This window comes from Rhinoraja longicauda, chromosome 15 (assembly GCF_053455715.1).
Source record: "Rhinoraja longicauda isolate Sanriku21f chromosome 15, sRhiLon1.1, whole genome shotgun sequence".
Classification (NCBI taxonomy): domain Eukaryota; kingdom Metazoa; phylum Chordata; class Chondrichthyes; order Rajiformes; family Arhynchobatidae; genus Rhinoraja; species Rhinoraja longicauda.
This window is the reverse complement of record NC_135967.1, coordinates 33,302,648-33,329,073: the sequence shown is the minus strand read 5'-3', so window position 1 is coordinate 33,329,073 and position 26,426 is coordinate 33,302,648. Positions and strand designations below refer to the sequence as shown.

The window sequence follows — 26,426 nt, the reverse complement described above, 5'->3', positions numbered from 1 at the left end:
GGATACTTTGTTAGAGCAACCACCCTATTCTAACAATTTCTAAAACACATCTACTTCAGTTTGTTCTAGTCTCTAAATTTCAGGTTTCAAATGCACTAAAACATATTATTATCACATATGATTGAAAATGTAAAAATCCTTCAGCTGTTTTTAAAGAAAACAAAACTAAAAATATGGTTGCAAATTTGCATTTAATATGTAGAAACTGTCCTTACACAATCGTATAGGGTTATTTTCCAAGTTCAAAATGATTTAAAATAAAATCCAATGCACAGATAAGATATCTGAATTGTGTATACAAATACGAGGCACCTCCAATCCAAATGGCAACCAAAAACATACCTCACATACCAATGCAGCCTCAAGGAACATGTTTTTCTTGCATTCCAGACAAGCAGAGACAATCTGTAAGAGTCCTGTATTGCAGAAGAAAATCCAAAAAGGAGTAGATGCTTGGGGCCAGTTTATGAGCAGAACCCAAAATGAAGCAACACTATCCATTATTTCAATACATGCATAGAACAATGCTTTTCTCCTCACTTCCCATACAGATGATGTTTTGATAAAAGAACACATTGATCTCATCCTTTACAAATATAGAAATTATAAATAACGTTGTACTTCATGGAATTCCAGCAGTGGATGAATTGCAATTTGGATAGTACACATGTCTAACTTTGGGTCACCCAGTTTGCTCATTGTGTCTGGCAATACTAATTCAGGTAAAACAGGACACATAACTATGTTGTCAATAAATCTGATAAAGTGGGGTTCCCAAGGATCCACCAGTGTGCCGATGAGCTGGATTACAATGGTACATCATTTTAGGCTTCACTTTGGAGAAGTCATGTAACATGTAAACCATATTTTCACTTCCTTGCTGATTGTAACCTTGCCCCTAGTCAGCATTTCAAACATTTCCCAATAAAGGTGTTTGCAATGCATGTGAATTTTAAAAGATAACACCTAACGTAATGAAGCTATTGAGTCAGTAGCAAGGCCAGCAATTCCACAGAGACTAACCTGAAAATTATCTTTATAAGCCCTCACGGCATTGATCAAAGATGACTTTGATAACCTCATATCTCTTATGATCCAAGACTTCCTTTTTTAAGGTATTAATATCTACACATGAAGGAAAATCTATTCGTTTCAGGATTGGGCAAGCTACAATTTTTCAACTTGAAAGTGAATTATGAACAAGTCAAATAACCAATTAAGTTTTCTTACATTCAAAACTTTGCACCAACTTATCTTATAAAACATTGACTTTGAAAAGAAAATTAATTTTTCCAGGCTACCTTGCACAAAACTTCAAAGTAATTTCTGCAAAAGCTGCATCACTACTGGAAAAGATACACATCAGCAATATAACTTACGGTTAAACAAAGATCAAGGTAAATTTGCTACTTCTGTGGATTAAGTGTAAGCAATTCGACAGATTTAACATCCATTAAAGACTTTGTTGAGCAGAAATTATCATGTTGTAACCCAAAAGGCAGGAGATAATAATATTTGTTGTAATACAAGGCTCATAAATGTACATAGAATGAGAATAAAGATGTTGAGCAAATCAAGTTATAACACAGGCCAAGTTAGAATTGGTTGATCCAAATTATTTGGATTTTACAATAACATTGAATCCTGTATTCAATTCTCATTTTTTTTTAAACTTGTGGGCCAAAAGAAAGTTGCTTGGGATCCTCAGAAGCTTTTCATATTCACCAGGGTTCCATTGAAATTTTCTTGGAAGGTTATAGACTAAGAACAGGCCAAGCTGCTTCAATCACATCTTAGAAGCAATGCACCTGAACCATGCAATAATAGGATTTTGTAACTATGAAACTAATGTACTTCTAATAAGGCACAGGGCAGCATAAAAACCAAGTTATCCCCTGCTTTGTCTGCATCAGTCCGTGTTTGAGATAGGAAATACACAAAATTTGCCGAAATACATTGTCTCAATGATAGAAGCACAAATTTAATAACATGAACAGGAGATGAGGTACATTCACACAGTTTCTTCCTCCTCCAAACAAAAACAAAAAATCTATTCCAGTTCTCTACAATATCAACAATCTGCTCCAAAAATCAGCAGCTTCTATTGTGGCAGATGTGTTGCAATCAATGTTGCAATGTAGTAAGAATGGCAAGAATACACCAAACATGATTAAAAATAAAATAATCCCTCTTGATACCAAGAGGGATATGAAATGTATCATTTCAGTTAAACCCAATTACAGCTGCTGCTTTTAAACTGTAAACATCTAATATATTGATGGATATTAAACCAAAACATTTGCACCAACAGATCCGACTGAAGTGCACCACAATGTAGCAACAAAGATAATCTTTTATCATTTGATGCAGATGGGGAAGGTAAAGAAAAATTAAACTTGATGGAATAATATTCACTGAAACAGTAGATAGTAAATATTACAATGGCACATGGCTGAACAGATAGGACACGGACTCTCCATTGTGAGTTCTTCTAATTGCTTCAGCGAGTATCATGGAGATATCAATAACCTGAGAGTAGAGAAAATGATTCAGGATTAGTGCTGTGTTTCCACTTCAGTCTTGCTACAATTGTTACAAAATTAGAAGTCTTGCATACACCAAAATAAAAGGCTGCTGAAGTCAACTAATTTGACCACTTTATTGAAACTTACCAAGCTGATTTGGGTTTTAAACACAACTCTTATGGTCCAAATTGAATTTGAAAATGTGATCTCCACCCTGACACTTATTATTAGAAGATAGCATGGAACAGAGTATGATATTTTACAACACAAGTGGACTCTTTTTTATTATGGACCACTCTACATGCATCGAGTACAGCTTGGCCCAGCATAAAGACAAGAGGCGCACCGGGAATTTACAAAAAATATTAATATGGATAATAACCGGGACAAATGTGTGGTATGGGTCTGAAGTAGACCGGGAAAGAGCTTTCATTTGACTAAAACAGAGCAGTAAAAGACAATTAAGTCATCAAAATGGGTAATGAAGATTCCTCTGAAACCAAGTGGTGAGAACATTGCACTTATTAATATTAATGACAGTGAGATAAACAATATAGATGTATGCATAAAGCATAAATATTGGCCTTAATTGTTATTTATATAAATTGTAAAATGTTCAGGCACCAACACCAATCTCTCCGGAACGCTACTTGGAACATCTTAGCAATGAAAAACAGACCCATTTATGCCTCTACTCTGATTCCAGTAAATCAGTCAGTCAATCGTTATCCACAAAGTGTCACCTCCTATACCATAAGCTTTTATTTTCTGTGATACTATGTGATGCATCACCTTGATTAAATTATGATACTATGTGATGCATCACTTTTATACATGTCAAATACAATCTCTTTAACAAATCCATGGTTCACTTTGCCTGACAATTATAACTTTTTTTCTGTTTAATGTCTTTAGTAATAGCTTCTAAAATTTAATTACAAATATGCCAAGCTAGCTGGTCAGTATTTTCTGCTCCTTCCATTTGAAGGAAGTTATATTTGCCATCTCCAGACCAAGTGTCCACCGGGTGGCGCCAGCAATGGCTGCATCGCCAACAATCTGTCTGTCCCTTCCTTCTTTGTGTTTTAATAGTACGTGTTAAATGTTTGTTTTTAGTGTTCTTTAGCTTGTTTTATGTGGGGGGTGGGGTTGGGGGAAACCTTTTCTCATCTCTTACCTCGACGGAGATGCGATTTTTTTCCATATCGTATCTCCGTCTGCACTGCGGCCTAATATCTGTGGAGGGAATGGACAGACGACAGTTTGAGTCGGGCCCTTGGTTTACACTAATTGGAGAATTGGAGAGAAAGCTGGAAAGGAGAGGGAGTGAGATGAAGCCTAGGACAAAAAATACTGCAGATGCTGGCATTTTGAGCACAACACAAGAAACTTGTGATACAAGAACCAGGTTTTTATCTCCATCTTATTTTATCTCCATCTTATTAACTCTCCAGACCAATTTTCTACAGGGTCAATACTTACTTTGTCAACTGATTTAAAAATATATCTGTAGTTACATATCTGACTAGCTTTGTCTTTTACTATTTTCTCCCCTTTTCACCATTTATTACCTTTTTAAGATATCCTGTTCAATTTTATAACCTGCATCTTTGTACAATTATTTCCTTTATCAAAAAAGAAACGAACTGCTGGAGGAGCTCAGTGGGTCAGGCAGCATTTGTCAAAGAAAATGTAGACAATGTTTTGGGTCAGAACCCTTTGGCGTGAATTACTCCAGCAGTTAGTTTTTGCTCAAGATTTCAGCATCTCTTGTGCCTTTCTTTATGCCTGGTACTATCTTTAACTTATTTGATTAATAATAAATATCAGGTCTGCTCCTGGGAAATTCTTTTAAAAAGGCAGTAGTTTTTCTCTTTTTCTGAGGTGACCTGTGGGCTCGTTTCATACTAATAAGTGTTTTATAAACTCTTCAGTGCTGTTATGTTTTTTTATAACATGATTATCAGAGCATGCAGTCTGGTCCAACCATGATGTAAAGGATAATGAAAACTGGCCAAATAATTTCCATCCTCGACTGTGTCAGCTGAATCATTTAAGAAGCTCCTCTTAAACCATCAGCCTGTGCATGTTTTCATTGAGTTCTATTTTTACCTCCTCTAGAACTGCAGATTCAAGAAAGTGGCTTACAATCACCTTTGACTTCAATTGAGATATGGGAATGTTGACCTTGCCAGCAATGCCCAGATCCCAAAAAATGAATAAAGAATCCCTTTGCCCTAGTACCGTTATTTTGCTGGCAATATATCACTTTATTTTTATTTGCCAAATATAATCTTACCTGTTGAAATTTCCCAATTTATTCCACTTCTGCAAATCTGTTTGTAATTTATTTGCAGTCATCATCTCTGATGAACATGCCCCACCCCCAATTTGTCACTGTCTAAAAATAATAAATTATGTCTATATATCTAATCTTGCACAAAGTTTTGAAATTCAATTGCTTTCCACAATGCAATACTGGACAGTTCTTCATTTCTTCTCATGCAAAAGGGTGGCACGTTGGCGTCACGTTAGAGTTACTGCCTTACAGTGTCAGAGACCCGAAATCGATCCTGTCTACGGGAGGTTGTCTGTACGGTTTCTATGTTCTCCTCGTGACCTGCATGGGGTTTCTCCGAGATCTTCGGTTTTCTCCCACACTCCAAAGACATACAGGTTTGTAAGTTAATTGGCTTGGAATAAATGTAAAAGAATTGTCCTTAGTGTGTAGAGCAGTGCTAATGTGTGGGGATTGCTAGTCGGTGCGGACACTCGGTGGGCCGAAGGGCCTGTTTCCGCGCTTAATAAAACTATTAAGAGATAGTTTTTAACTATCTCTTAAAAACTTGGAGATAGTTTTATCTCTAAACAAAACTAAAAACAACAACTTCTAATTTCCGAAATAAATCCCAGGGAAACAAACTGCCTCATAGACAAATATTTGTAAGTGATCAAGTACTAAAGTTTTATCATCTGGACATTTAGTCTCCAGTAAATTCTTTTTTCACTTGCCTGTATTTTAGGACAGTGTTTCATTTTGTCCTCTTGAGGTATTGTATTTGTAACTACCACAGCTTCAAAGCAGGCATTGTTGATGCGTGAAATAGCAGGACCAGAAAAGATTCCGTGTGTGAGAATAGCATAAACTTTGGTGGCTCCAGCAGAGAGCAGCCTATGACGCACAAAATAATTAAAATCAGAAATTAAGCTATACCTCCCATTCTGCTGCTTACTATAGCACTTTATTTCCAATTTCTGACAAGACAATGTTCTTAAAATGCATTCTTAGCAATTAAAAAGACAGTCTATTAATTTACACATTATTCCTAAAGCAACTGATGGCTCATGTTTTTCTCCTTCTCAAAATTGGAAAACACTCCAATTAGCAAGTTTTACAGATCAGTACGTTACTGATGTTAAACAGAGCATGGAACAATCCCATTAAATGGCATAAAACTATGTGTATGTAAATAAACCTAGTTTGTAGACCAAAATGCAAAACCTAGCTTCAGAATTTTTTCAAACCAAATATTTTCTTTCATGATCACATGCCATCCATTCATACCCATCCCACCAAAAGAAGTGAACTAAAGGTACAAGAACCGTAATGAAGATCGTCAAATCAAGGGAATAAAAAAATATTGGTTGAAGGCGGAATATGAAAAATGCGTCAATTCATTTTAATGATAATGCTACAATAAAACCAATCTGCAAGGCAAGATTGATACTGCTACAATAAAAAATGCTTCCACTTTATTTAATGGAGCAGCAATTCCATTAGTCTATTGCTCAGCTACTCACTTGTCTGCAGCATGACAAATTGTGCCACATGTGTCTGCCATATCATCAACAAGAATAGCCACTCGATCCTTCACATCACCAACCAAAACCATTCTGTCAACTTCGTTGGCCTTTTTACGCTCCTTATGAATCAGTGCAAAATCTACATTCAGCCGGTCAGCAATAGATGTAACTCTAAAATTGGAAGAAAAACAAGTTTGCTAAGGATTCCTCTTTCCTTACTATAATTAATATAAAAACATGTGCAAGCAACGAACAAGAGTTATGATGATCATCCAAACAGCTTTTTAAAAAATAGCAGCTCATTTTCCAGCTTTCTGATTTTAATGACAATTAGCTGGAAGTGAATGCTGACATAATTAGGAATGATAAAAGAGTTACCAAGGGAGCCAAAAAGAAACCAATCCTCGGGAGCTGTGTTGCAAGGAGAGACTCGACAGACTGGGACTGTTTTCCCTGGAACCCAGTAATGTTTCATCATTTAAAGAACACTGGTATCCCTGAATGTTCTATTCTAAATTTTCACTACAATCCAGTTGTGACTCTTTAATGTACATGTTCTTGATTCACGAGACACATTTGCTCTAATGAACAATGCATAAAATTAGGAACTGAAAGGTCATTCGAATAGAGGGGCTGTTGAGCTGTTCATTTAAATGACAAAATGCTGGAGTAACTCAGGAGGTCAGGCAGCATCTCGGGAGAGAAGGAATGGGTGACGTTTCGGGTCGAGACCCTTCTTCAGACTGTTCATCTCTCCCGAGATGCTGCCTGACCTCCTGAGTTACTCCAGCATTTTGTGAATAAATACCTTCGATTTGTACCAGCATCTGCAGTTATCTTCTTATACAATTTAAATGACAATCTACTCAACTCCCATTTACTTTTGTGGAATGGGGAGTGGTTGGTTTACAGCAGGATGTACGAGGTGAAGCAGCCGTCCAGAGCCAAGTGAACGGACAATGTTGGTGAGATTTGAAGAGTGATATCTTCAGGGTTTCCACTTGGGAATGTACGCCAAAATGTTTATTTTTAGTACCTTAAAGTTTAATTGCAAATACATAATTCCATGAAATTGGTGACACAGATAGATAGGATACTGTATTGCACGTGTGGCTTCATCAAACAAGAGTATTAATGTTGTGTTATAGCCGTACAGGACAGTGGTAAGATCGCACTTGGAATAGTGTGTGCACCTCTGGTCTACAAGGAGGATGTGATAATGCTAGAGATGATATAGATAAATAATGAAAGATTCTGAAGCATTTGTATTAGGTTTAGGTGGAATATTGCCAAGTAGTTAATAAAACAATTTTAAAAGTTAAAATTCATTAAAGACAATTAAAACCAAAGCTAATAAAAATGATTGATAACTTCAAAATCTAGCTGTTAATTAAAAAAATCAAATGAATCTTTTTTCACAGACAAAAACCTGTACTATTAAATTCAATACAAAAATTTCAATACAAAATGTAAAACACAAAAAGTAATTTGAAAAATGAAAGCAGTTTAAAATACAGATGTTAAATGTTTAAATCAAGCCCGAGCTAAAAGAAAAATATGCAGCAGTCATTTTGCTGGTAAGCTACACTTCACAAGTAGTCCTCTGAACGACAAGAGATACACCATAAGCAGGTTTGTTTACACTGAAAAATTAGAATTTTCCTCTGCCTCTTCTAATGTTTTTTTTTCTGATTATAGTGTTATAATAAACTGTCACTCCACTAATTTACCAAATGCCAAAACAAAATTGAAACAATATTGGTTTAATCATTCTCCTTATTTCAAAGAGGAACGTTTCCATAAAGGAAACAAATTATATTAGATATCGGACCACTGATCTGAGATTATGTGCTTTATATAAACGTAAAAGTTGACTCCTATGCCCCCTTCCAACCACTCACCTCTTTGCTCCACCAGCATCGGGAGAGACAATGGTACAGTTTTTCCACTCTGGAATGTTCTCCCTAATCCACTTAAGTACTGCTGGTTCAGCATACAGGTTATCCACTGGAATATCAAAGAAACCCTGTGGAAGAAGCAACAAGGAAAAGGAAATGAAGTAATAATGCACAGACACATCAGGGCAGGATATTTTGATAGCATCTCTTGGAGAAAATATGCAGACTGTGCAGCAAATTTTCCAAAAAATCCCCATGGTCATATTTTGGCTAAATGTGACTTATTTTGAAGGAAGGCTCATGATACCATTTTAGCCATTGCAATTCTACCAATAGGTCCAGTGAACATATTGCAGAGGTTTTAAAAGGCTGAGCAAGGCAAGCTTTCCTACTGATAGGACTAGCTGGTAATATCCAGCATGTAAAAGGAAGGTAAGCTTTAGCTGAATGGAAATTTTGGTGTGTACATTTTAAACAGGGCCATATTTTGAGGTCAAAGTTTTGTGCTTAAGATCTCAGTACAGAGTCTTAGATGAGAGGGGCTTCAGTGAGCAGGCCGAAAGGTAACAAAGTCTGGCAAACCTGAGTAAGATATACATAAAATGCTGGATTATCTCAGCGGGACAGGCAGAATCTCTGGATAGCAGAATGGGTGATGTTTCGCGTCGAGACCCTTCTTCTGACTTCCTATTTTCTCTAAGTCAGAGTAGGATCCATTCTTTCTTTTAACCTAGTACTAACTTCATAAGTAGAAATGGCAATCAGTGGAGTGGTATTCTCCTCATGAAACTTGGGAGATTAGGGAGGAGACAGGTTTCTCCAATAACTACATTTACATGAAGTGAAGGATTGGATGGGATGGCAGTTGGATTCCCGAGGAGTGTAAAAGGTAGGCGATTCAGTGAGCTGGTAACATTGCATATTTAACCAAATGGATGGGGAACTGCTAGGAAAAACAGGCATGTAGTATAGAAGTCTCCTGAAGCTGTTGTAACAAATATGTGGCCTCCTGCATGGTGGTGGTGGCGGGGTGGAGAATGGTCTCTCTGGGGAAAGCAACAGCAGCAGCCATTTGTGCAGCAGGGTAGGTTGGAGTCTAGATGAGCATTAGTGATAAGGAACTCAATTGTCTTTTTGTTTAGTTTAGAGATACAGTGCGGAAACATGCCCTTTGGCCCACCAAGTTGGCACCGACCCGCACATTAACACCATCCTACACACACTAGGGACAATTTACACTTATACCAAGCCAAATAACCTACAAACTTGTATGTCTTTGGAGTGTGGGAGGAAACCAAAGATCTCTGAGAAAACCCACGCAGGTCACGGGGAGAACGTACAAACTCCGTACAGACAGCACCCGTAGTCGGGATCAAACCCGGGTCTCTGCGCTGCAAGAGCTGTAAGGCAGCAACTCTACCGCTGCATCTCCGTGTCGAGGCACAGATCGGAGTTTCTGTGATCGTGAATGAGACCCCGGGATGTTGTATTAAGGATGTCCCTGAGCAGGCACAGAAGATTTTGAAAGAGGAGGGTCAACAGCCAAAAACTGCAGTCCATAGTGGTACCAACAACATAGGCAGGAATACAGAGGAGGTCCTGCAACATGAATAGGAATGTCGAAGGTATCACAAAATGCTGGAGTAACTCAGCGGGTCAGGCAGCATTTCAGGAGAGAAGGATTGGGTGACGTTTCGGGTCGAGACCCTTCTTCAGTCTGAAGAAGGGTCTCGACCCGAAACGTCACCCATTCCTTCTCTCCTGAGATGCTGCCTGACCCGCTGATTTACTCCAGCATTTTGTTGATATCTGCAAAATGAATATAGGGAGATCGGCAAAGGTTAAAGAGCAGGGTCTCTTGGGGTGTCATTGTAGAATTATTCTGTGTGAGGTGCTAGTGAAGTTACTAATAGGAAAATAAATTAATCCCCGACTGAAGAGCTGATGCAGGGAGGGCTTCAGTTAGTTGGGTCACTGAGATCTCTTCATGGGCAGAGGTGACCTGTAAAAGAGGGACAGTTACATCAGAACTGGAAGGGTGCCAATATTCTTGAAGTGAGAGGCCTTAAACAAGTCTGGTGTGAGGTGGAAAACCAAAATAGTAGTGTATCACATGAGAAAGATGAAGCAAATATAAAGCTAGCAATTCAGTCTGCGGGTTAGGCAGGGGTAAGAGAGGGTCCACAGAAGGTCTGATAGGCTAAACTGCATCTACTTTCATTTTAGTTTAATGCAGGAAGCCTCACAGATAAATTCAGAACATGGAACAGCACATGGAATTGTTATAATGACAACTATTATGTAAACAAAGTTGAAGGATGTGCAGGACTGGCAGCTCAATGTTCTGTGGTACCAATGCTTCAGGCATAACACAAGTGGATGCAATGGGAAGTAAGAGAGATCGAAAGGAGCCCCCGAGGATTTTGTAACTTCAGTCACAGGTGACATATCGGAAGACTAGAGGAAGCTAATGTTGTGCCTTTAGAAAGGCTGAGGGATAAGCGAGGGAACGAGAAGATGGATAAGCCAGGGAATTAGAAGCTGCTGAGGCTTACACCAGGACAGAAAGATCAGTACGGGAATGGGAAGGGGAGTTAAAATGGTTAGCAAACAGGAGACCATGCAGGCCTTGGTGGACTGAGCTTGTGTTCAGCAAAACGGTCGTCTCGTCTACACTTGGGAGTGTTGGTTTTCCAATCGCAGGTCTATGACTGATTGTGTGCTGTCGGAATTGGTATTGGGAAAATATATCAAAGGTTTTTGCTTGCATCATTCAATAAAGGAGCTTTGCCAGAGCCCAACAAAACAGGAGTCTGTTGCAAAATTCAGTCGTAATACTGATTGGCAAACTCAGAATTGTCCCATTAGTTTAGTGCTTTAAAATTGCAATAAATGTGGAATGTTTAGAAAGCTGGCTGCAATTGTGCCTTGTGAGTCAGATCATCTAATGTCTTCCATTCTTTATGACTTACCTGTATTTGCGAGGCATGGAGATCCATAGTGATGATGTGATCTGCTCCAGCCACAGATAGCATGTTTGCAACCAATTTTGCAGATATAGGAGCTCGACTCTAAAAATAAGAACACACTATTACAGACATCTTTAAGCGTAAAGGTTTATTTTAAACATCTCTTTTCTTACTTCCCCAGAGAAAAAAACCTTCATGAAGTGTCAGCTTGAAATGTTATTGGATAAATTTACTGACGTTCAATTGTGTCATTGCCAAATTTTAATCCATCCAATTTTCTTTTAAATGAAATTACTGAAAGAGAAGTCACCTTGTCTGTTTTTCAATTTTTGGCATGGTCAAGTATGCCATCTTTTTCCAATGCCATTCTTCTTTTGTAGAGCTCAATGGAACAAAATGATTGGATTAACTAACTCTCTCATCACAGCCAAAATCTTACTAGATTTGACTTCTCACCTTGCGAGGTTAAGTCTGGAATCCATAAAAGGTGCTATCCTTAGACTTGGCCCTTCCTCATACTGCCTTTGTCAGATTTCACACATATCCCACAGGCAACCATCTTCAAACCAACAGCACCTTGATCTAGCACAAATTCCCATGCTTTGTTTGTTTAAAATCTTTCCTATATTTGTTCAAAATATATGTCACAAAATATTTGTTCAACATCTGATCATGTACGAAGTACAATTTCTTACAATGGATGACTGCAACAATCATCCTTGTTTTCCACCATAAACCCAAACTGTCGCAGATTCCATGTTCCTCTTCCACCACTGAATTTAACCAGATTACTGGCAATCTTGACATCATATACCACTTTACTACACTTTTACTGGTCACCTTATGGTAGATAAATCCCCAGGCTGGGTCAGATATATCCGAGGACACTGTGGGAAGCTAGGGAAGAGATTGCGGGAGCCTAGCTGAGATATACAAATCATTGTTACACACAGGCAAGATGCCAGATGACTGGTGGGTGGCTAATGTTGCCTCTGTTTAAGAAGGGCTACAAGGAAAAGCCTGGGAACAATAGACCAGTGTGCCTAACATCTGTGGTAGGAAGGTTACTGAAGAGGAATCTGAGGGATTATATATACATTGGATAGACAACTGATTAGCGATAGACAGCATGTCTTACAAGTTTGAGTTTTTTTGAAGGAGTAACCATGAAGGCTGACAAGGGCAAGACATTGTCTATATGGACTTCAGACAGGCCTTTGGAAAGGCTTCCCATAGCTGGGTGCTCTGGAAGGTAAGATCATAGGGTATTCAGGGATAACTAACTAATTGGATACAGAATTAATTTCATGGAAGGAAGCAGAGTGTGGTGGTCGATGGTTGTCTTTCAGACTGCAGGCTGTGACAAGTGGCACGCCTCAGGGATCAGTGTTTGGCATAACGCTGTTGTTTCAACTATTTAGATGAGGATTTACAAGACATGATCAATAAGTTTGCAGATTACATTAAAGTAGGTGGTATCAAAGACAGAGAAGATGGTATCAAAAATTACAGCAAGATCAGCCAGGCTGAGAAGTGGCAAATTAAGTTTAATGTAGAAAAGTGCAAGGTGTTGCAGGTTGGGAAGTCAAACCAGGACAGGACCTTCATGTTGAATGGTAGGGCCCTAGGGAATGTTGTAGAGCAGAGCAGAGGGATAAAGGAGTACAGGTGCACAGTTCCCTGAAAGTGGCATCACAGCTGGATAGGGTGGTAAAGGCACGTTTTGGTACATCGGCCTTCTTCAGTTAGTTTTGGTCACCCTGCTGTAGGAAAGATGTAATTAAGCTGGAAAGACTGCAAATAAGATTTATGTAGATGTTGCTAGGACTAGGCTTGAGCGACAGGGAATGTTTGGACAGGCTAGGACTTTATTCCTTGGAGTGCAGGAGGATTAGGGGCGATTTTATACAGGTATACAAAATCATGCGGGAAACAGATAGGGTGAATGCACAGTCTTTTTCCCCAGACTATGGAGATAAAGAACATTGTACAAAACATTAACCACATAATGTAATAGTGATGGTCAAGATATTGTAAGTAATGAGGAAGTTTTACAAAAAAAAGGATTTGAGACAATCTTTGACTTAAAAACAGCAACTTTTTAGGTAACGTTATTTTCGAACCCATTGGTCTGTATCCTGGTATTCCAGGATAGATTTTCTCTCGGGAACAAAATAAACACAGCTGGCTAACCCCGTGATACTTTTAGGTAGATAAAATTAATGATGTCATTAAGTTGCCATTGTCTGAATGGGCTTATTTGAAAAAGTTGTTGCAATGGGATATACACAGGTCACTTGAACAAACCAAAAGATGACAAAAGGCCATAACTGCACTACCCCAAATGATCCCTTCACTAGGTAATTGTTTATTTTAAAAATTCATTTTGTGGTAGAATGAGACAAACAGTATGGTAATGCACAAAGAGTATTTGCCAATGCCTGGAAATAAGCTGTTGAAGCTAGTGCATGAAGGATATTAATTAGAGAGCTAGCTAACATTTCTCTGTGGATCCTTGAAGCATGCCTTGAATTAACACTTGATTAGCTTGAAAAGATAAAGAATCAAGAAAGCCATAATTAAAACCAAGTGCCTCCCCATCACGACTTGACTGACAAAATTATGTGAGCAAATATATTGTGTGTAAATCTGTTCCACATTAGGATAAAATCAGTCACACTACTTGTTGCCCCTTTTGGATAGCTTACGATTTTCAGGGAAAAAAACAATTCAGTTCCACTACCCACCCCCCACTTCCATTAAAATCTCTATCTTACCAAGCTATTGACACTTCCAAGATGTGAGCTACCTTGGAGTTACATTAGCTGGCTCTGATTAATATCTGTCATGTGAAGTGGCATCCTTTCTTGTCTTGTATCAGAGATTTTAATTTTAATACATTAAAAAGGCAAAAAATTAAAACATGGTACAGTGTTTTATACCAAATCAACTGTCAATCATAATATGTTTGCTCATAGATTGACAGGATATTAAATTTGGAAACCAAAGGTATCAATCCTACCTTATCTTTCTTGTCTTGCCTTGCATAAGGGAAGCAGGGGATTACTGCAGTGACACGACAAGCTGAGGCAATCTTGCAGGCATTGATCATGATGAGTAACTCCATCAGATTGTCGTTGATTTCTCCACAACCACTTTGTACAATGTAAACATCTTCACCTCGAACACTCTCGCCAATCTCCACACTTCAGGGTGTAGGGAAGTGAGAAAGAGTGGGAAAGGAAAAATATGAACTTTTAGTCATTCGGAGATCAGTTGTCACAGAAAATATACAGTGAATGTGAAGACACGGTACTGCTTTGATATAATGGGGCTGGAAAGGAAAGTGAGGGGTGGGAGAATCATTTAGAAATCATTCATTCAGGAGATTCAGGCTTGCCAGTTCAAGAATGTAGTTTTGAATATACTCCAAGAATAACGTTTTGCAGTTCCTTCAAACTGGAGCTCCATTTTTTAAAAACCATCCATTATTCTTAAATTCCATTTTCTGTAAACTATTCCCAAGGTCACACCTTTCTCCAAGCTTCTCCCTTTGATCCAGTCCAAGTGATTACAAGCCATCCTTCCTGAAGGTCACAGTAATTAACTTCCCCTCTCCAGGCACTTTATCTTTAAAATAAAGCAAATTGGCAGACTGGTAATTCCTCTCATCAAAAAACAAAAAGCATGACAGATCCTACAAATGCCTGACTTATGTACAGCCGTATATACAGATGAGCATTTGGGAGACTGACGAGATGGATTTGCCGGCTGCTTCCATGTTGGAATTTGGTTTCAAGACTGCATTTCCAACTTGTGAACTGTTTGGATTAGGAACGGCTCTCAGGAATAGAAAGTGCCATGTATAGAAACAAAAATCTGACCTCTCCACAATCAATTAGTCTAATGTAAACATCTTCACCCTCAAAATGCTTCCCCACCAGAGATTGTATTTGAAAGGAAAAATACATGGCAGAAGTAATGAAAATTTGATCAATAACATGTCAGAGAACATAGTTGTGAAAGTGATATTATAGGACACAGATTAGCATAGAACAGTACAACCTGGGAACAACCCGCGAGCCACAATGCCTGCGCCAAACATGTCGTCAAATTAAACTAATCTCCTTCTTTGCACATAATCCCTATCTCTGCATATCAAAGGATCGGGAGAATTTTATATTGAAGAAGCAGATGTCCTGAAGGAATTTAAACACAAGGGCAAGGAGCTATTTTAAAATTGGATGAATGAAGTACGAACCAATGTAGGTCAGGAGAGATGTTAGGTAAACATAACAGGTATAGACAGCAAAGCTTTGGATGAGCTCATGTCTTTAAAGGATGAAGGAAGAGAAGCTGGGAAGCATTTGAATAATTGAAACTAGGGTCTCAATGAAAATGTACAGGTGAATTTTTTCAGTAGCAGTGATAATTTCATCATAAATCATGCTATTTTGTGACCCATTCTTTCCAACATAAACTTACATCTTCCCCAGTCGTGTACAATGTAGCAAACATTCTGGGAAATAGTGACCTAGAAGATGGTACAGCCATTGAGTTGCCTAAACTCTATAAATTAAACAAAGTCATAAAATCAGAGTTATTACATTCTGAATTTCAAATGTTACCATAAAGTGCATTTGCATAATATTTGTCAAGTTATGAACACAGAGCTCTGCAGATTTCAGGATCACGTTATAATTTTTCACTTGCAATTTTTTTGAAAACACATAAACAAAATAAACAAATTTATGATGATAAATAACAAATTGAACAGTTAGGAGACAAGACTGTTTTTTGGGGTACAAACATTCCAATATCAAGGGCTATATCATTCAAACCTAGAGGTTTAGATTGCAATATCCTTTGAAAGACTAAAATTTTTGATATTATGTGATATGTTTTCATTAAGGTTTAGAAAGAACATAAATTTAAGATAAAATGGAGAGCAGCTGGAGGAACTCAGTGGGCCAGGCAGCATCTGTGGAGGGAAATGGACAGTCAATATTTGAGACAAGTTCCTTCACCTGGACTAAAAGATAAAACGTTAAGAGGCTTCAAATGATAAAAATATGATCACATTCTTTTAATATAAAAGTTTGGCAAAACCATACAAGCATCTGCGGCATTACCTCACTAAATCTCTATGCAACAAATTTAACAAGAAGTGTTTTCTGAAATAGAAAATTCAGTAGAGGCAAATATAAAGCAGTCACAGCTGATAATTATTGATGCTGTGGGAAATATAATTTTTCTGCAGTAGAGATATAGAAAACTGATTTGTGTAGGAAAGAACTGCAGATGCTGGTTTAAATCGAAGGTGGACACAAAATGCTGGAGTAACTCAGCGGGACAGGCAGCATCTCTGGAGAGAAGGAATGGGTGATGTTTTGGGTCGAGACCCTTCTTCAGACTCAAGTCTTCAGTCATATTCAACATTCCAATTTCTCTTTGATCTAATTATATGGATATAGCCAAATCGAAAACTCAGCAAAAATTCCACAATTCATTCTGCAGTTTTTATGGTGATTTAACTATAAGTACTTTATGAAATGGCTAATTGTCTACCGCAATCATTCTCCGATCTCATCAAATAAATTCTTAACCCAGAAATGTACGGAATTTGATGTTGTAGATCAGAAATGTTCCCTCTTCTGACAAGATGTTCTGCATTTCCACAATTTTTTTTTAAGTTCCAAAAAGTGTGTTTTTTAGTCGACAAATCATGAGTAAATTCAACAGTTCTAGAATATTTAACCATCTAATCTACCTTTGGCATTGATAGAAGAAAATTGTTTGGCCAGGATATTAGGAAAATGCTATTGCTCTTGGGTTAATAATCACCTGAAAGATATGACTTCAACAACATTGCACAATAAGTGTATTTAAAGTCAAATTGTGTGTGGGATAAAACCTATATTCTTTCAGTTTGGAAGTGAGATGCTACCAACAGACAATTGATGCAATAAAACAAGGTGTTGATCTGCCATGATCACATTGAATGGCGGTGCTGGCTCAAAGGGCCGAATGGCCTACTCCTGCACCTATTTTCTATGTATCGATGTGTTGGGATAAAGCAATGCTAATTATTCACACCTCTTTCCTACATCAATTTTCATAAGAACTGATAAGCAATAAAACTTTAGATGTCTCAAGACTGCAATAGAAACAACTCTGGGGGGGGGGAAACTCAGCAAGGAAGGCTGCATCTGTGAAATTAATTACCTGTCAATGACGTTTATCATAAATGAGAACAAACAGATATCAAAAGCTTATTATTTGCAGAGAAAAACAAACAGAACATCCGTGACAGTGTCCAAGATGATTAAAGAAATGGTGGGAAAGTCTCTGTCTTCAGACAGGTTCTATCTGAAGGGCCCAGCCCAAAATATTACCTAGTCATGTTCTCCAGAGATGTTGCCTAACGTGCCGAGTTACTCCAGCACAGTGTGTCCTAAAAGCAGAAGAAATATCCTGGATGCCTTTGATAAGGTGCCAGGCACATAATTATTCAATTAAATCACACCAGATTAGGAGCAACACACAGGTTCAGGTTGAAATCTGGTTAATGGATAGAATTCAGCAGGAATATACTTGTTATTTTCAGATTGGAAGGTTATGATGGTGTGCCTTATGGAATTTTGTGCCTATGTCCGGCTTTTCCCAAATCTTTATCAATGATTTGAATGAGGAAATCTGTGTATTATGATCAAATGAGAATGCAGAGATGTTTCAAAAATGTAGGCAGGCTAGATGAGTGGATGAGATCAAAGCAGCTGGAATAGAAATGAGGAAAAGCAAGGGTCATTCGCCTCAGGTAATAAAACAACCAAGAACAACAGTACAGGAACAAACCCTCAGCCCACGTTGCCGAGACCAATTTTTATCTGCCTACACATAATCCATATCCCTCTGTTCCCTGCATATCTACAACTCTCTTAAATACCACTCTTGTATTTGCCTTCACCACTACCCTCGGCAGCACATCCTAGACTCTCGCCACCCCCTAAACAAAACACGCCTTGTAGATGTCCTTTAAACTTTGACCCTCTCACCTTAAAGCTATACCATCTAATATTTGATATTTGCATCCAGGGAACAAGGCTTTACTGTCTACCCTATCTATGCCTCTCATAATTTTATAAAAATTTCATTAGGTCTCCCCTCAATCTCTGGCTTTCCGGAGGAAACAATCCAAGTCTGAACAACAAATCCCGAAAGGTAATACCCCCTAATCCAGGCATCGCTCTAGTAAACCATCTCTACACATTTTTCAAAGTCTTCACACCATTCTATGATGGGGCCACCAGAATTGAACGCAATACACCGAATGCTGTCAATAATAATAATATAATAATATGCCTTTATTGTCATTGTACGAACAGTACAACAAAATTAGAAGTGCTACATCTGAAACAGTGCGACAGTGCAAATCTTCCAAAAACAATCGCACAAACATAGGAACCAACACAATAAGTACCAATATCAATAAAACCCCCCCAAAAAAACAACAAAAAAAATGTTTTGCACCTAAGATGCTGTATATATTTTTAAAAAGTGCAAAGAAAGTGAGAGTCACATCAAGTCAAGTATTTCCATTCACAGTTCTTATGGCCCAGGGAAAGAAACTGTTTTTAAGTCAGTTTGTTCTGGCCCTTAGGCTCCTGTAGCGCCTCCCAGAGGGCAGGAGAGCAAACAGTTCATATCCTGGGTGTGTGCAGTCCTTAATTATATTTCTGGCCCTGTTTAGACAATGCGAGCTGGAGATGTCCTTCAGAGAAGGCAGTGGACAGCCGATAATTTTCTCTGCTGTCTTAATAACCTTCTGGAGGGCCTTCTGGTCTGCAGCTGAGCAGCCAGCATACCACACTATGGTGTAGTATGCCAGTACGCTGTCAATGGTGGAGCGGTAGAAGATCACCAGCAGGTTCTCCTTCAGTTTGTTTTTCCGGAGCAGTCTTAAAAAGTGCAGTCTCTGCTGTGACTTTTTAACTACCGCTGTAGTATTTGCAGTCCAGGAGAGGTCCTGGGAGATGATGGTCCCCAGGAACTAGAAGGTGGAGACCCTCTCCACTTCCTCCCCATTTATAAGAAGTGGGGTAGGAACTGCTCTATGTCCCATAAAGTCCAGTACCATTTCCAAAGTACTGTAAAGCTGCATTATGTCCTCCCGATTCGTATACTCAATGCCCCGACCAATGAAGACAAGTATTCCGTATGCCTTCTTTACCACGACTTGTGTTGTCACTGTCACGGAGTTGTGGACTTGGACATCAACATCCCCCTGTGCATTAATGTTAAGGATGTTGCCATTAATTGTACATTTGCCCCTTTCATTCAACCTCCCAAAAGGTCAACACCTCATACCTGCGCAAATTAAACTCCATCTGCCATTTCTCCGCCATTTCAGAAAATAATTGATCTCCTGCCGTATACATTCCTCAGTCCCAGACCCCAGCAATCTTGCTGTCATCTGCAACTTTACTAACCACTTTCAGATGGTTAGTAACTACGTTCAGATGCAGAACTCCTTAAAAGAGAGATTGAAAGATTAAGTGGTTACAGGGGGCAGTCATGAACTATATATCCAGAGTGCAAGCTGAACAAAGTAAATGGTGATGTCCTTTATTGCAAGAAGATTTAGGTTGAGGCATATATTTATTATTGCCACATGTACTGAGGTACAGCAAAAAGCTATGTTTTGCATCATAACCAATCAAATCAGATAATACTGTACACAAGTACCATCAAGCCAAATTCAGTACAAAAGGTGAAACAGACAGGAAATTACAGAGTGCAGAATATAGTTCTCAGCATTGTAGTGCACCAAAGACACAAACAGCTGGAGTAACTCAGCAGGCTAGGCCACATCTCTGGAGAAAAGGAATGGGTGAAGCTTTGGGTCGATACCCTACTTCAGTGCACCTTCTTGTAGTGCACCAGTTCCATGCACAAAGTCCAATGTTTGCAATGGGGTAGTGTTGAATCAGACATTTCCCTAGCCTATGGAAAGACTGTTCAGAAGCTTGATAACAGGAGGGAAGAAGTGTTCCCAAGTTTGATGGTGCATGCTTGCTATATCTTATGCAACATGGAAATGGAGAGAATGAAGAATGACAAGGGTGGGACAAGTCTTTGATTATACAGTCTGCTTTTGAGGCAGCGTTAAGGATCAATGATGGGAAGACTAATTTGTGCGATAGACTGGATAACACGCACAACTCTGCAATTTCATGCGTATTTGGGAAGAGATGCTCCCAAACCAAGCTGTGATGCATCACAACTGTCTTCTTGCTGTGATGCATCTGTAGAAGTTTAGAAGAGTTGGTCAAATTCTGTATGTTTCCCAAGTATGAACTTGAGCATGTGAAGACATCTTCAAGGAGCAAGATACATGACAAGACAGACATAGGATGACAATAGCAGTTAAAAGAATTAGTGAAAAAGCATTAGCAACTGTTCACAAGCAACCTACAAAAACCTAGTTAAGCGATTAGTAAATTAGATTTAGGATAAAAACCTAATCAAACTAATCTCTATTATTTAAACAAATATTAAAAATAAAAACTATTGGAGATTTTAAATTAAATATTATGCAAACCAGCAAAACTCTATTGGACCTGACTTTATAGCAGCGTAACATTTAAATGATCTTATATATCCATTTGTGACAAACCATAATCAAGAGGCACAACTTTCCTGTAATTCTTTGACCATCAATGCATTATTTTGACATTTTCACTCAGCACACGATTTCATAGGTTCTTTCTGATTTTAGAAAATACTACCTATCATTTCAAGTGATCAAAAGTTTCAAAAGTTAGCAAAATAACTAATACATTTGAAATAGGATGGAGAAAGATTGATAAAAGTCAAAATCTTTGATACGAATGGTAATGTTCGCTAAAATAGTAGCAATGGAACAAGCAGAAAAAAAATACTGAAGAGGGGATGCAAATGGGAACAGCAGAACGGTTATCAGAAGTTGCTCAGTACTTGGAATTTGAAACTGATGTTTAATCTGGATGGGCTTTAGTGACCTATTAATTAATGGATAATATTCTTTCAGCTTTCTTAGAGCAAGGTAGCAGTTCAGAGGCCAGAATGCGATGAAGATTTAATACTTAGTGTCATTTGTATCTTCTTTACATTCTTAAATTTGTTTCTTTACATTTCATCAGCAGTCTCTTTTGCCACTTAACCAAGCATTCATCTTTGTTTATTTTTCTCATTTCACCTCACCTGAATGCACAAGAACATTACATACACTTGTTCTGCTGAATTACTTCAGCACTTGATGTCCTTTTTTGAATATTACATAAGCCCATTGGATCTTCATAGTTCATCTTTTACTAGTATCAATTTCTTGCAATGATCTTGTTTCCCTCAGTTTTTTTACCTAAAAATCTTTTGCTCTTAAGTCAATATATTTTGCAATGGAGTTTCTACAGCCCATTTTGATAGATTAATTGGAAGTGTTTGAAAGATACAGCACAGAAACAGCATTGCAACTCATTGAATCCACGCAGACCATTGATCACCTGCTCGCACTGGTTCGTTTATTCTACTTTTACATAAATTCTCTACACACTAAGGGCAATTTAAGACCAGTAAACCTAAAACCTGCGTGACTTTGGGATGTGGGAGAAAGCTGGAGCACATGGAGGAAAAATGTGCCAACTCCACGTAGACAACGCCCGAGATCAGGATCGAATCCAGGTCTCTGGCGTTGTGAGCAGCAGCTCTACCGTCTGCACCAGTGTCTTTGTACAGATTTCCTAAATTTCAGTACCCACTCAATGCAGATATCCTTTCTCATCTCTGTCCTGAATGGCATTCCTCTTATTTCGAGTCTTTACACTCCATCCAGGGAGAATTTCACCCCTTCGGTTATGCATCAAGTTTTACAAGAATCCTGTATGTTTTTATGAGATTAGTACTCTAAAGTCCAGACATCAGCTCAATTAAACTCCCTTTTTACACCAAACTCATCGTACATAAAATTAAATCTAGTGAACTATTGCTCCACTCCTTCAAAGGCACAAATATAGCTTTCCTCTCCAGAAAGAGCTTTACATAATATTAATGACAAGGTCTCGACAGGGCCCAATACAAATGGAGCAAGACAGCCCTGCTCTTGTATTCACTCTTGCTATAAAAGACAATTTATCATTTACCTTCCTAATTACTTGCATATTAACTTCCAATGATTGAGGTTATGCAACTGATTCTGAAGACCAAAACCTTTTAATCTCGTATATTTAAAACACTATGTTTTTTACCAAAGTGGACAATCTGACATCTTTTCACTTTATTTACTACCTTTATTTACTACCTGACATCACCAATTCACCCAGCCTCTCTATATCATCCCCAAAACCTTCTTTTATCTCCCATAATCCAAGCTATCTATCAGCAGCAAACTTGGATACATTCCACAATGACGCATCTGTCCTCAGCCTTCTCCACTGCCATGGAAAAGCCAAAGGCAAATTAGAATAAAAACAGCTCATATTCCCTTCGACACGGATAACCCGTTCCCCATGTTCCTTGCCCACTCACACCAGATTCTCTCTTCCCGTTGCTCACCTTTTCCATCCCATCACCCTCTCCTCCCTGGTTTTATCTGCTCAGCACCCATTACTCATCGACCTGGATCTGTTTTCATCTCGCTTAGAGTACTTTGGCTAACTCACCCTCATAAAACTAGTTCCATCTACCCACCAACTCTCTTTCACCTGGTTCCACTTGTCAGCCTGTCTCTACCCTTACTCCTCAACAATTGGCTCCACCACCTTTTTTTACTCGTTCCTTTCTTATGCCACTACCACATCCTCCCTCTCACTTCCATATACCAGCAATCCTCCATTTATAGACACAAAATGCTGGAGTAACTCAGGACAGGCAGCATCTCCAGAGAGAAGGAATGGGTGACATTTCAGGTCGAGACCCTTCTTCAGACGGAAGGGTCTCAACGCAAAACATGCCCATTCCTTCTCTCCAGAGATGCTGCCTGTCCTGCTGAGTTACTCCAGCATTTTAAGTCTAACTTCAGTTTAAGGGACTGGCAGGCCAAGGATGACCTCCACAGCTGATGACAGAAGAGAATTCTCTCTATAATAAAGAAAAATCCCCAAACATTTGTCCGACAGATCAGAAACACTCTTCAGGTGTGGATTTGTCAATGACCACTGTCCGCAGACGACTTCATGAACAGAAATACAGAGGCCACACTGCAAGATGCAAACCATTGGTTAGCCACAAAAATAGGATGGACAGTTTAGTTTGCCAAGAAGTACTTAAAAGAGCAACCACAGTTCTGGAAAAAGGTCTTGTGTACAGATGAAATGAAGATTAACTTATATCAGAGTGATGGCAAGAGTAAAGTATGGAGAAGAGAGGAACTGTCCAAGATCCAAAGCATACCACCTCATCTGTGAAACACGGTGGTTGGGGTGTTATGGCCTGGGCATGTATGGCTGCTGAAGGTACTGGCTCATTTATCTTCATAGACACATCTTAGCTGCTCAAGTTCAAACAAATGCCTCAAAACTCATTGGCCAGTGGTTTATTCTCCAGCAAGACAATGATTCCAAACATTCTGCTGAAGCAACAAAGGAGTTTTTCAAAGCTAAAAAAGGTAAATTCTTGAGTGGCCAAGTCAATCACCCAATCTGAACTGAATTGAGCATGCCTTTTATATGCTGAAGAGAAAACTGAAGGGGACTGAACCCCAAAACAAGCATTTGCTAAAGATGGCTGCAATACAGGCCTGGCAGGGCATCACCAGAGAAGACACCCAGCAATTGGTGATGTCCATGACTCGCAGACTTCAAGCAGTCATTACATGCAAAGGATACGCAACAAAATACTAAACATGACTACTTTCATTTACATGACATTGCTGTGTCCCAAACATTATGGTGCCCTGAAATGGGGGGGGGGGGACTATGTATAAACACTTCTGTAATTTCTACATGGTGAAACCAAAATATATAAAAATCGCCTTTATTAAAATTTGACAATGCACACTTTAACCACATGTGATTTTATCTATTACAAACCTCATCGTGGAGTACAGAGGCAAATAAATAAATGATGGGTCTTTGTCCCAAACATTATGGAGGGCACTGTATCCTTCATTTGTACTCTCGGTACTGATACAGGACCTCAACCCCAAATATCTACCATTCCTATGTCTCCACAAAAGCTGCATGGCCCATTGAATTCTTCAAACAGTTCATTTATTTTTTGAACCAGAATACAGCATTAGCAACAGCTTGTGTCTATTTGAAAAGGGTCTTGAAACCTGAAGATGGGCCCCAGCCCGAAAAGGTGTCATTTCATTCCCTCTGCAGATGCTGCCTAATCCATTGAGTTCCTCCAGCAGTTTTATAAGAAAAAACTAGCAGTTTGTTTCTTATCCGTTTCCAACATCTGTAGTTCCCGGTGTCTCCGGGAGCCGAGAACATCCGCAATGTGTTAAAGCAATACGGTAATACGTCTGATTATGTATAGGAAAGAACCACAAATGCGGTGTTAGATCAAAGATAGACACAAAATGCTGGAGTAACTCACAGGCAGCATCTCTGGAGAGAAGAAATTGATGACGTTTCGGGTTGAGACCCTTCTTCAGACATAATGTCTGATTTGGAAAAAAAACATAGAACATAAAACATAAATTGAACCTTGGACTCGAGTTTAGCATTATTCTGCCAACTTTTTGTATCTTCTCACTGCAATAACTAATCACTTGGCGTTGCTAAGGTTACAATTTACAACGGTTAAAATTGAGGCCACTAATCCAAGAGAGAGAGAAAAATTACACTATAGGCTTCAATTTCCAGGCGCAGCCGCTCTGTGTAAGGGAAATTACCCAGGGAAAGAAAAACAAACAATTATTTAAAACAACCCCTTTCTTGTTTCTCTCATTTTCTCCCAACCACAAGACTGGCAACGTGCTCTTTTGCCGCCGGCTGAGGATGGCTGGATATTGTAGTCGAAATGATGGATCTCCCCAACCAACAACAGGGGGACAGGGGAGATTGGGAACTACAAATCCCGCGCTGCCCGAGCTTTGACCGCAAGGCCACACAGCAACTTTAGCAACGCAGCTCCTCACATCCAGGCACCGAAAATTAGGGGCAAGGTGTAAAATTATATCGCCACCGCAGCCCCGTTTCCCCTTGCACTCACCACGTCTCTTGATTACTGAATTTTTTCGTGACTACTTTCCCAAGCTCCAGCCCCAGCCGATCGGCGATTTTCTGTGATAAATCCTGGTGAGAGCTGCCGCTGAAAATTTTGATGTTAGGCATATTTGGATGATTTTTTTCCTGATAAAATAACTTATAATAAATTAAAACAACGTAATGTGTTTAAGCGGTTGTAAATACCAGTTGGTGGGTCTCGGTTTTAAAATCCCGAGCCTACGCCACCATCTTTGGAGAGAGCGGTGGGGACGGAGTGCACGTGATTCATCCATCGAGGCGACGACTACCGCCTTTGCTGCAGCCCCCATTCGCCCCACTCTCTGCCAATCACCCAGAATAGGTCAGATGGTGTTGCACCATATGTTTTCACATGGAAGATTTATGTTTGTGTTTGCACCCTGATTAAATGCTAATCTATGACTTGGCGGCCCAAGCCAAAACACTTGATGCAACAGCAAAATATTGACTGCGCACCACTGGATGGAAATTCAGTGCACACCTTATCACTGGACGCAATTCAGCACATTTGGGGCTTGTGCTCTCTTTCAGTATCGACTGCGGATGCTGTCAATTTGAAATAAAAGACAGAAAATGCTTCAAATATTCAGCAAGTCAGAAAACATATCAATGGTTCTTTATTGTCACACATACAGACATACAGGGAAATTGTTTTTTGCATCATTTCAGTAAAGTTTTGCCATATATTTGAATAGACAAAAGCACATTCACGTTTTAAATCATGATTTTTACTAATAATATCATTAAGTAAATACATGCTTAAGAAAGGACAGGAACATAATATTCAGTATAGAAATATGCCAGCTGGTTTCTCAAGCTTGCCATGCTATTAAATGAGATCATAGTTAAGCTGTTTCTTTTGCTATAGATGCTGCGTGACCTGCTGAGTATTTGTGGCAGTTAAAGTTTTCATTTGAATTTTTCAGCATTTACAGTATGGTGCACGGCTCATGAAATAGACATATTCCTTATTTTCAGATCTATGAAAGGCTTCTTTAG

At 38.9% G+C, this 26,426-nt stretch overlaps 1 protein-coding gene across 3 annotated transcripts; it reads right to left on the bottom strand.

Moving 5' to 3' along the window:
- Positions 1 to 182: 182 nt before the first annotated feature.
- On the bottom strand, positions 183 to 25,672 carry prps1b (phosphoribosyl pyrophosphate synthetase 1B). 3 transcript variants are annotated; one of them, XM_078412453.1, is made up of 7 exons: positions 25,393 to 25,672; positions 14,219 to 14,402; positions 11,200 to 11,298; positions 8,231 to 8,355; positions 6,327 to 6,500; positions 5,538 to 5,697; positions 183 to 2,529 (listed from the first exon to the last, which is right to left on the bottom strand). In XM_078412453.1, exons 1-7 carry the CDS (start codon positions 25,512 to 25,514, stop codon positions 2,437 to 2,439), a joined length of 957 nt encoding a protein of 318 aa, XP_078268579.1. In that variant the 5' UTR covers positions 25,515 to 25,672; the 3' UTR covers positions 183 to 2,436. The 3 variants fall into 3 exon arrangements, with proteins under 3 accessions (XP_078268579.1, XP_078268581.1, XP_078268580.1); XM_078412455.1 differs by lacking the exon at positions 25,393 to 25,672 and adding an exon at positions 15,682 to 15,700; XM_078412454.1 differs by lacking the exon at positions 25,393 to 25,672 and adding an exon at positions 14,730 to 14,958.
- Between the last annotated feature and the right edge of the window lie 754 nt (positions 25,673 to 26,426).